The following is a 12,042-nucleotide window of genomic DNA, read 5'->3' on the forward strand; positions in this document are numbered from 1 at the left end:
AGATGGACTGGACAGAGGGATAGCTTTTATCCATTTCTAATTTGTGTTATTTAGTTTCATTTCTGTATTGAATGAGTGATCTTGAGATCTTCAAATCTTTATGGTGATTCATGCTATCACCCTATGTAGTATAAATACAGTATTTTCAATTTGTCACATGATAAGCAGCGCAACTTAGTTTCATGTACAAACATGACACCATGCATTTCATACAATGTGTTGTTTATGAAAATACTTCTGAAACCAGTTACTGAATTAAAAGTTAGAGTATAAGTATTTTCAGACTACCTTTAACTGTACAGAATTTGCTAAAATGATGTAATTATGTGCAATAAATTATTCCTTAGTTTTAGAGGCAACAACATTTTGAGATTTCACTCAAGCAGATCAAAGTAGAGCTTAAGAAGATGTGCTTTCCTATGGTCAGGTTAGCATTATTCATCCACTTTGCTGAATCTGCAGAAATACAAATGTTTGTCATATTTTCAGTTGCAAAGTAACTTAAGTCACAGGCAGGAGTAAATTTCCGCTAAATATCCTGCTCTCCACTTTCTTTGCAATACAGATTATTTGCTGACTTGTTCCTGAGGATGTGGGTGGCTGTGAGAATGTAGGAGAGGTTTAGGAGTACGGTTGTTTGTCTAATTTATGATAAATGAAGAAAAATATTTTCTCTCATTAGAATTTTGAATTGAAGCAGTTGAAAAAAGGCGGCACATGGTCTAAGGAAGTAAACACAGCTGAAATAAACTGGTATCCCTTGCAGAAAGTGAACTGTGCCAAAAGAAAGCTGGCAGGTGCCAATCCAGCAGTACTCACCTGGTAAGACAGTCTCTCTCCCTTGGATTTCCAAGTCCTTTAATAAGAACCTTTGCAATTGAAAGAGTCAGGGACTTGTTACCTTCAGACTTAATGGCAGAAAAGGAAGACAAGGGGGCAATTTAATCATTTTGCTTCTTGGCAGAGTGAATTGTTTTGATGTACAAAAGCTGTCAGAATCAACTTACTAGCCAAACTACCCTTTATCTCCTGAGTGTCCTTGTTCCAACTCAGTTTTCCTCTGTACTCCTGGGCATTTATTTTTCTTGGCAGCATGTGTGGCCACACCATGTAAGCCTAGTTATTTCCCACCCCTCACAAGCTGTTGCTCTTCATAAAGCTTTGGGGGTAGAGATGAAATTTGAATGGACTCTTTTAAAAAAAACAAAAACCAGTAGTCTAGCAGGAATGTTGAGGCAACTGTAAGGGAGGCATACAAGTAAATTAGATAGTTTCCAAAAAATTCATTAAATTGCCTAGGAATGTGATGGCCTACTGAGATTTAATCAGCTCAGTCAAGATTGGCTCAAGCTAGAAATCACAGTATTTTAGTCTTTAAAATTCAATTAATCCCTTCCTTTTAAATTCATTTTGGGTTGGTGCAATGAATGAAAAGCTTGTTTAAAATTATACAAATACTTTTAAAATGGCTGAATACGAAGGTGCAATTTGTATCACCCAGGAGAGCTATGGCAGTAACAGGTTTGATTGCCTGTAGGTTGCTGTGTGATGGAATGAGTAACTGTTTTCTGCTCTGGCCTCCATTGATGAGGCTGCCTTTTTTCAGATGAGCACTTGGCAGGTGAGAAACAGTACAATACAAGTAGCAGTTTGATTGAGAGGCTCATAGAAATTCTGGGTATCTGGGAACTAGCCTCCCAGACTGGGTCCACAGACTTGTGGCTTGCTAAAGTAGCTGTGTAGATAGTGCTTTAACAGTGCAGCTCAGAAGCCGGGGCAGGACCAGCTTTCAGAACCCAAACTGCAATGTCAAAGCACTGTCTACACAGCTACTTTTAGCACACTAGTGCGAGCCCCATTAACACAAGTCTGTGGACCCAGTCTGGGAAGCTCGCTCCCAGATGCAGTGTAGACATACCCTTTGAAAATCTCACAGACTTGAGCTCAAGCTGAAGATGTTCATAGTAAATGCTCACAGATGAGGGAAAAGCCTGAGATCACTCATTTTAAGGACCTGATCTTGACTTGCTAAGCACTCTAAACACCTATTGAGTCAAGAATCTCACTACCTCATAGGATTAGGCCTTAAAGCTCTCATTTAAAAAATAAAGTCTAGATTTTCCGAGTTTTCTTTTTTTCAGTGATGAATTACGACTGGGCCATGAGAAATCGCCTGCCTACAAGGAATATGTAGCTGTAGCTCTAGGAAGCAGAGATCACAACATCCGAGCCAAAGAACCAGAGGATGGACTTTTGGAAGAAATCCAAGTGAGATGCCTTCTAGATCAAGCAACAGACCCCAATCTCCTTGGCAGAGTTTGGGAAGGATGGGAGCCCTGGATGTGAAAGAGAGGCTGTAAGGAAATAATCAAATGGAGTGTTCTCTAAGCCAAACCACTACAGTCAAGTTACTGTGTGGTGGGGGAGGAGCATGGATAGAAAAACAATTAATTTGTATTTTCCACAGTGGTAAGTCTGAACTGATTAAGGGTTGTGATACTGTGGTAGAACTTACTCAAAGATGACAATTATGAACTAATGTCTCTGTACTAGGAATATGGTAACTGTGTTGAAGGCTAAGGCCCATGATATTAAGCTATTGTATTTAACAGAAGAAACCACAAACAAAATAACCACACAATCTTTGAATGGGTGTTTAACATGCTGTATTGTTTAATCCACACAAAGAGTGATTAGATAAAAGTCAACACATACAGCCTATTGAATGATACACATTGAAATCTCTCATTTTTAAAAGTAGCAAGCAGTTGCTATAATACCAATTATGACCACAACACAGCCTGTTTTAACAATTATAGGAGATGTTTAGTAAGTTGTGACTGTATATTATGGTTTTGCATTAATTTAAACTGCAAGGTTTTCATGTTTTAAGAATCATATTTAACAGAAGTGTTGAGTCCATACCTGAAAGCAGGCATTGCTGGTGTGTCTACCGTTTTCTGCTGTGAATGAGCTGGCAGCACAGGACAACGTAGTCTGTTGTTTTCCAGTACTTGCTTATGAGGAGATTTAAGGGGGGGAAGTCTGACTTTAGCCACACCAAGAGCACGAGCCTCTACCTGTAAAGCAGTTTTTTAGAGGTAACCTCTGTGCCAAACAAAGTTCAGCAGAGATTATATGGGAACGAGTTAGTGTCTTTCAAAATATTATGACTAGTTATTAACATGAATTCATTTAAGAAGACATTTCCCATTGACATTTTAATAATGCGTGATTATCATGGAGCAGTGAACAAGTATAAAATAACTTAAAAAAATTAAAAGCAAGCACCTTTGACTTCTCTGCAGCTGTAGGGGCTCTTCTTTGCAACTGTTGTTATAGGTCATCTCAGCCCTACTCAGGCCTGCTTCTACACTGACTTCCATTCCCTGGCATCAGTTTCAACCTGAAAGCAGAGACAGACCATCAGTCTCTCTGCTGGATAAGAACCTATAAGACAAATAAGAGCAGGTAAATGTATAAACTGAAGCTAATGAGCATAAAGGGAATTGTTCAGAGTTGGAAACTGAGTGGCACAAAGAAGCAACAAATAATATTTCTGGGAGGTGTTTTTCCCCCTTCTAAAAAGGTTGAACATTTTAACATCCTTTCTAAACCATAAATGCTAAGAGTTTTGCTTTGTTCACTTTGACTCAGTTCTAGCACTGTAAATCAACATCTCAGAATTCTCGGTCAACAGCATTTTGAATGAGTACAACCGAGTCTGGGGCTATACTAGATCTTTATTGGGAAAACCACTGGCACAAAAACTCCTGGGTGCTGTACAGGAGGTTTGTCTATTAAAAAATAAAAACATAAGCTGTAGAATAAGTAATAGCTCATTTCTAAATTAGTAGTTTTAAGACACTTACTCACTAAAGAAGCTAAACTGCTCTTTTCCCCTCTTAAATTGAAGGGCATTATATATGCAAAGTTGTTTTTTTTGTCCACTGCAACATATGCAATGAAGTAATGTATTTTTATATTCTCACCTTTGTATGATTCTTCTGAATGCATTTTGCTCCTTTTTATCTTTGATATCAATAAAGGAGACATCATGACTTAAAGCTGTCTGTGTGGAAGGACTGTGTGTCTCTTCTAAAGTCATAAAGCACAGTAAAGAGTCACATGAAAAGCTGAGTTCATGTTCAGAAGTCAAGTGGCTGACTCCAAGAGGTGTTAAATTGCCCTTTTTGCACATTCCTCTTATACTTGCTGAGTACTTTGACCTGTAAAATAGATAGTTTAGGCTTACAGTTTAACCAGGTTTTTCACATAGGAGTTTTGAAGCTTTCACAAGGAATTTGCAGTTTTCTGAGTGGGCACTGCAAAAAAAAAAAAATTTTTTTTTTAAGTTGCCCTAACATTCTCAGAAGGGGTTGGTGTAAAGGATTCTGCAGTGAGACTTATGAAGTGAGAGCCAACACCCATAGCCATTGTCCCAGCCAGCCACACTTTTTCAAGGGGAAGGGAGTTGTGATGAATGTGGACTACAAAGGATCAGGGAGGGGAAAAACAGAACACCAAAAAGATTTACATACCGGTACTGTGTAAGCTTGAGAGTCAGCAATGGAAGCCTTTGATGTAGCCCAGCTGTTGAAACACGTACTAATTGTCCCAGGGCACCAATTTATCATGTGCTTCCTACCTCAGTGATGATTTTTAGATATAAAATTGATGTCTGATTTATAAGCAACAGACCACTCAGTCCTATGAGTGATGTGATACTGATACTATTCTATCTCACACTTCCTCCATCCTGGAATTAATCCATCCAAGCTGAAGGTTTTAATAAGGTTATTTATATTTTCACTGGCACCACCGCCAGGCCATTGACTTTACATAAGTTACCCAGTCAGAGGAGTATACCTCTGAGCCTTCATTATCTAGTTGTAAAAGTCTATTAAACCAACCCCATCATTTAATCCTTTCAACTGTTGTGCTATACTGAGTTACAGCTCTATAGCTAAATACATACATGTCAAAAAAACAAAGCCCCTGTTCTGGCATTTAGTCTAACAGACAAATACATGGAGCAACAGGCAAGGTATGGGAAGGTGCTGACACAATGACAACCTCAAACAGGAAGGTTTTTCAGAGTGAGTTTTCAGAAGAAGGCAACAAGAGCGTATTTGGCACACAGGAAGTGGGAGACTGTTTCAACTGGCTTAAAAGAAGGTGATAAATAGAATAACTGCATAATTAGCCACAAGGTTGGGGTTAACAAAAATATTACTTATTCTTACATTGAACTGTTGGTTAAAATAAGCAGATATACTAGATTAACTAAAGAAAAATACATTAATTGCATGCAGGAAATTATATAAACAATAAATACAAATTCTGCTGAACAACTAATAAAAAAACTGTTTAGAATATGTAAATACTTCTGATCTCACATTCTTTGGAGGGGAAAAACCCATCAATCATCTTTCTCTCAGCATTGCTCTGCTGGTTTGCAATTTGGGATACTGTTCCACACCAACCACAAGTTTAAAAAAAAAAAAGACACCACTCTCCCTAACCAACTCCAGCATCCTTTCCTAGAGATTACTGATGAAGTTCATGTTCTTCACACACCCCTTGTCTCTCACACATCAGCACTACCTTTCCCCCTCCTAACTTAAGCTGTGTCTATACTACAGAAGTTACAGCAACAGAAGAATATTTTCTGTCATTTTATTTAATCCACCCCACCAAGAGGTGATAGCTAGGTTGACGGAAGAATTCTTTAGTTGACCTAGCGATGTCTACACCATGGCTTAGGTCAACTACACTATGGCTCTCAAGGGTGTGAATTCCCCCTCCCCCCCCCCCCCCAACTGACATAGCTAGGTACACCTCAGTTTTACGTGTAGACCAGGCCCTAGATATTAGTTGTAATTCCAGGCTTTAGGTGTTTGCACCTTACTTTCCTCATATATAGCCCAAGGAACCGGCAAGGTGTTCCAGAGCAGAGATTGTTTGGTCACTCTGTTAGAGGGTGAAAGCCCCTTCAACAACTGGTCTGCCCTCCTGCTGAAGGGTTTGGTTAGAAGCTTCACACAATTAGATAAAGCAACTTTATTGAAGGAATGATATTTTTTGAGAACCCTCTCCACAAACTTACTTTATGCATAATCTTGAATATGCTAAGGATTGTTACCCAAATATTATTGCTCTAAAACTCATTAGTCGCTGACCTATGACCAAGGGTGTGAGACTATCTTCAGAGTCAGCCAGTCATATTAGTAGCAATGGACTATGAAAAGATTTACATATGAAATGTATACAGAAACTTTGACACTTCTTAAAAAAAAAAGGCAAAAATACAATGACCATCTAGCTGGGGGGGAGGGGGGGAAGAAGGGGGTCAGTAACAGCAGAACTCAAACAACATTTATGTAATACACTAAAATGCCTCTATCTGTTCTACTGTCAATAGAAAGATATGGTGTCTGGAAATACTAGTGTTTAATTTTACAGCAACGTTTTAACTCCTGTTTCCATTTTACTTAAATATTCTTCCTATTGCAAGGTGCTGCTTTTCCTAGGATTTACTACCTCACTTTCAAGCAGATGGCATTGCTATTTTGCATTCATTAAACAATGTTAAGACTTCAATCATGTGAAATACAGAAGGCATTTTCCCATTTGTTCTAAGCCTGATATTCTGCTCCTTCCTATTGGCATCAATGGTAGAACTGACTTCAAAAGGAACAGATCAGATTCACAATGTCTAGGTTTGATATTTCATTAGACAAAAGCCGAGTTCTCTTCCTGCTGCAACACCAGTATCCATCTTAAGACTGAAAAGTGGCATCCTACGTTTTTTGTTAAAATCCAATCAATATTAAATAAAATACCTTTTGCTGGCATGGTTCCATTCCATCAGGGTCACTTCATGACTGATTCCACTCTGGGGAAGAGAACATACTTTAGCTAGCTGAATAGCAAAGTACAAGCAATTATGGATGTGGTTTCTAAGATAACTTGTCACTTGCCAGAAACACTACCCATAAAGCAGTTCCTTCCAGCTGATCTATGGACCATCCCATAAAGAGTGTGTGAGAGAGAAAAGCTAATAAAACACTTGTGAACTAAACTTGATCCCGGGGAGCTAAAATGCCTTTCCCTATGTTTTATATATCCAGCTATGTAAACTAATGCCCTTTTAGTGCATCTGCAGGGAAGAGTACAAGAAACACCGTTTAGCTGACTTTCAGGCTGCTAGGCCAAAGTTTGTAGTCACATGTAGTCACAATATAAACAGAGGCCATAGTGCTAAGAGCAACTAGGATGGGGAAAAAAACAAACAAAACAACCCACAAAATTGGCGCGTAGCACATTTACGGAGGTGAGAAAAGTCTTCTATAGAAATGCATTCTGTCTGCATTGCTGTATTTCTCTATGCCACGTCACTACTGCATCTACATACAACAGACAAAAGTGGCAGCACCCTCCCATATTAATATAACAAACCTTATATCAAGGAAACAGAACACCGGCATACTAAATGTTCTCATATTCAGTGTAGCTCTACCTCTATCGTAACAGAAATTATCAACATAGGTCAGAGATTGGGCCTAAATAATTTAACATTGTTATAGTTGGATGGAAAGGACTCCTCACAATGCTAAAGATTCTTTCTTTGTTTTATAGGAACTCGCTTCCCTCTGTGCACCAGCATCATCATGAAAGGCAGTATAGCCCTGAGAATAGGTTTTGCTAACCAAGCCTTGCAGAGCCAAAAAATGATGCACTGAACAAAAGCTGTATCTGTTTCAAGATTAACACCCCAACGTCAGCTAAAAGAATATTTTATATATATATATATATATATATATATATATATATATATATATATATATATATATGTTTGGAAACAGGCATGAGAGGATTTTCAAAGCTCAGTAGAAATGGAATATGGCATCACAGATTATGAGTTTTAAATAATAAGCAAGTTAAATTTTGTATCAATAGCTACTATGCATAGGCTGACACTATTTAATTTTTGACATTATATATATATATAGAGAGAGAGAGAGAGAAAGAGTTCCAAAACAAATGATTAGGGTGGATAATTCCAGGTCAGAATGTAAAACAGAGGCTGGGGAGTTTATGCATCTGGTTTAGAAAAACGAACCTGCAAACAATGGTGCATCTGAGCTAGAGATCATGAAAAACACACTTTTATGACAGTGGTAAAAATGTTTGAGTCCTGTCTAAACCTCAGTCCAGCCATACCATTTTTGGCTGTTGTGGCAATATGGGCATTACATTTTGTAGTGTAGACACTCACATGTATCATATGCAAAGGTTGTTGCATGTTTTATCTATAGTAATTCATATGTTTAAACAATTTAAAAGTTATATTAAATAGACAAAAAATTATGGGAATAGTATTAGGTTTCAAAATCATGAATAATAAGAATGGACAGAAAGGAGTTTGTGTCTTCAGTGTCCAGACAGATTATAGGTATATATTCACGCATCAGATTAGCAAACATTGTGAACTCAGAGATCACCTAGAGACATGCGAGACAGAGTCCATTGCTGATCTTTAATTTTATATAATTTCATTTGTAAACTGATTGTATTGTAGTTAAGGTACCTGTTTGATCCACCTAAAATAAATATTGATTTATAAAGGTATATTTTGTGTTACAAAAATACAATTATGTTACTATAGCTCAATCATGCAACGCTAATTCATGTCAAAGTTAAACTCAGTGGGGACTATTGATGTAATTAAGAGTTGCATGATCAGGTCCAGAGAGCGCAAACTAAAGCTATGCCTACAAGATTGTCTAACTACACTTATATAGTTAAAGCAGTACAGCTTTGTGTGTAAAGTGATACAACCCTCTAGTGTGGACAGTTGTACTGATATGAAGGTGCATGAGATAATATAGCTCAGTGGTTCTCAAACTATGAGTCAGGACCCCACTTTAGTAGGGTCGCCAGGGCTGGCCTAGATTTGCTGGGGTCTAAAGCCCAAGGGCTTCAGGTTACAGGCCCTTGGGCTTCGGCTTTGGCTTTGATCCCCCGCACGCGGCAGTGGGGCCTGGCTTTGGCTTTGGCCCCGCCACCTGGGGCTCAGGCTGGCTTAGGATTCAGTTCCCCTCTCCTGGGGTCATGTAGTAATTTTTGTCAGAATGGGGTTGCGATGCAATGAAGTTTGAGAACCCCGGTATAGCTTATTCCCATAAAGGAAGAAGAATAAGTTATAGCTGTATAACTGCATCCACACAAAGGGGGGTAGCCTGCTGTAACTATTTTGGTTAAAATAAACAAACATAACTGTTACAATAAGTGGTGTGCATTTTACCAGTACAAAAACTACTGTCTGTAGACCAGACCTTAGCAATGTCCTTTTAAAGTCTAGCTATGAAGAGAGAAACTAGGCAACTCATATTGAATATTAATTGCTTTAGCTAATTCTCTTAAAAAAACACGCAAACATTTTGACAAACAATTTTGTTTTCCCTTTTGTAAGCAGTCAGTGGACTATTCTTTTAAAATGTTTGGGAGATGGGAAAATTTCATATTACACATTGTATCTTTAATTATTATTACATTTATTTTGTTTCAGGTATACTTGTTCATTTATCAGTATCAACTACTGATTTTAAAATAGGAATATATTCATCAAAACTTTTTTTAATGGGCAACTGAAAGGAGTGGGGGAAGAGAAAAATTTTAGAGAGTAAAATGAAGACAGTTTAGTTAGACAGTAATCTAACACCATAAATCTACATTTACAACATTATTGCTGTCAAAAGAACATCTTGTAATGAAACGTACAGGCAAACATTGTCAGTTAAAACAGATTGTCCCAATCTGTCAGGCTGAGTTCTTGCCTTTTTAGTATCCACAGTCGTTTCTCCTAAACTAACTGAACCTCAGGAGGGCACTAGAGTGACATTCACAAAGTGAAATACTCAGGTGTATGTATGTTTATTTTATAAATATATACTGATTCCTCTTTAAAGTCTCCATTGGAAAAAGTTGTAGTTTCTACAGTCATTTACATTGCAGAGTGACTTTAGCAGTGTGCCAGGTCAAAAGGTGAAGAGTTTATCCATCAAAATGTCAAGCAAGCACTGGTATGCACTCCTCCAGACAATATGAATGACGGAGGCCATAGTGCTAAGAGCAACTAGGATGGGGAAAAAAACAAACAAAACAACCCACAAAATTGGCGCGTAGCACATTTACGGAGGTGAGAAAAGTCTTCTATAGAAATGCATTCTGTCTGCATTGCTGTATTTCTCTATGCCACGTCACTACTGCATCTACATACAACAGACAAAAGTGGCAGCACCCTCCCATATTAATATAACAAACCTTATATCAAGGAAACAGAACACCGGCATACTAAATGTTCTCATATTCAGTGTAGCTCTACCTCTATCGTAACAGAAATTATCAACATAGGTCAGAGATTGGGCCTAAATAATTTAACATTGTTATAGTTGGATGGAAAGGACTCCTCACAATGCTAAAGATTCTTTCTTTGTTTTATAGGAACTCGCTTCCCTCTGTGCACCAGCATCATCATGAAAGGCAGTATAGCCCTGAGAATAGGTTTTGCTAACCAAGCCTTGCAGAGCCAAAAAATGATGCACTGAACAAAAGCTGTATCTGTTTCAAGATTAACACCCCAACGTCAGCTAAAAGAATATTTTATATATATATATATATATATATATATATATATATATATATATATATATATATATATATATATATATGTTTGGAAACAGGCATGAGAGGATTTTCAAAGCTCAGTAGAAATGGAATATGGCATCACAGATTATGAGTTTTAAATAATAAGCAAGTTAAATTTTGTATCAATAGCTACTATGCATAGGCTGACACTATTTAATTTTTGACATTATATATATATATATAGAGAGAGAGAGAGAAAGAGTTCCAAAACAAATGATTAGGGTGGATAATTCCAGGTCAGAATGTAAAACAGAGGCTGGGGAGTTTATGCATCTGGTTTAGAAAAACGAACCTGCAAACAATGGTGCATCTGAGCTAGAGATCATGAAAAACACACTTTTATGACAGTGGTAAAAATGTTTGAGTCCTGTCTAAACCTCAGTCCAGCCATACCATTTTTGGCTGTTGTGGCAATATGGGCATTACATTTTGTAGTGTAGACACTCACATGTATCATATGCAAAGGTTGTTGCATGTTTTATCTATAGTAATTCATATGTTTAAACAATTTAAAAGTTATATTAAATAGACAAAAAATTATGGGAATAGTATTAGGTTTCAAAATCATGAATAATAAGAATGGACAGAAAGGAGTTTGTGTCTTCAGTGTCCAGACAGATTATAGGTATATATTCACGCATCAGATTAGCAAACATTGTGAACTCAGAGATCACCTAGAGACATGCGAGACAGAGTCCATTGCTGATCTTTAATTTTATATAATTTCATTTGTAAACTGATTGTATTGTAGTTAAGGTACCTGTTTGATCCACCTAAAATAAATATTGATTTATAAAGGTATATTTTGTGTTACAAAAATACAATTATGTTACTATAGCTCAATCATGCAACGCTAATTCATGTCAAAGTTAAACTCAGTGGGGACTATTGATGTAATTAAGAGTTGCATGATCAGGTCCAGAGAGCGCAAACTAAAGCTATGCCTACAAGATTGTCTAACTACACTTATATAGTTAAAGCAGTACAGCTTTGTGTGTAAAGTGATACAACCCTCTAGTGTGGACAGTTGTACTGATATGAAGGTGCATGAGATAATATAGCTCAGTGGTTCTCAAACTATGAGTCAGGACCCCACTTTAGTAGGGTCGCCAGGGCTGGCCTAGATTTGCTGGGGTCTAAAGCCCAAGGGCTTCAGGTTACAGGCCCTTGGGCTTCGGCTTTGGCTTTGATCCCCCGCACGCGGCAGTGGGGCCTGGCTTTGGCTTTGGCCCCGCCACCTGGGGCTCAGGCTGGCTTAGGATTCAGTTCCCCTCTCCTGGGGTCATGTAGTAATTTTTGTCAGAATGGGGTTGCGATGCAATGAAGTTT

General features: G+C 37.8%; 1 protein-coding gene across 1 annotated transcript in view; it reads left to right on the plus strand.

Moving 5' to 3' along the window:
• The window catches only part of PRKDC (protein kinase, DNA-activated, catalytic subunit), a 147,699-nt gene extending 145,353 nt beyond the window's left edge, over positions 1 to 2,346 (plus strand). Inside the window, exons 85-86 of the mRNA XM_065397886.1 lie at positions 683 to 822; positions 2,142 to 2,346. Coding sequence (XP_065253958.1) covers positions 683 to 822; positions 2,142 to 2,346 — 345 coding nt within the window. The remainder of the gene's footprint in view (positions 1 to 682; positions 823 to 2,141) is intronic.
• The last annotated feature ends 9,696 nt before the right edge of the window (positions 2,347 to 12,042 follow it).

The sequence above is a fragment of the Emys orbicularis genome, chromosome 2 (assembly GCF_028017835.1).
Source record: "Emys orbicularis isolate rEmyOrb1 chromosome 2, rEmyOrb1.hap1, whole genome shotgun sequence".
In the NCBI taxonomy this organism is placed as follows: Eukaryota; Metazoa; Chordata; order Testudines; family Emydidae; genus Emys; species Emys orbicularis.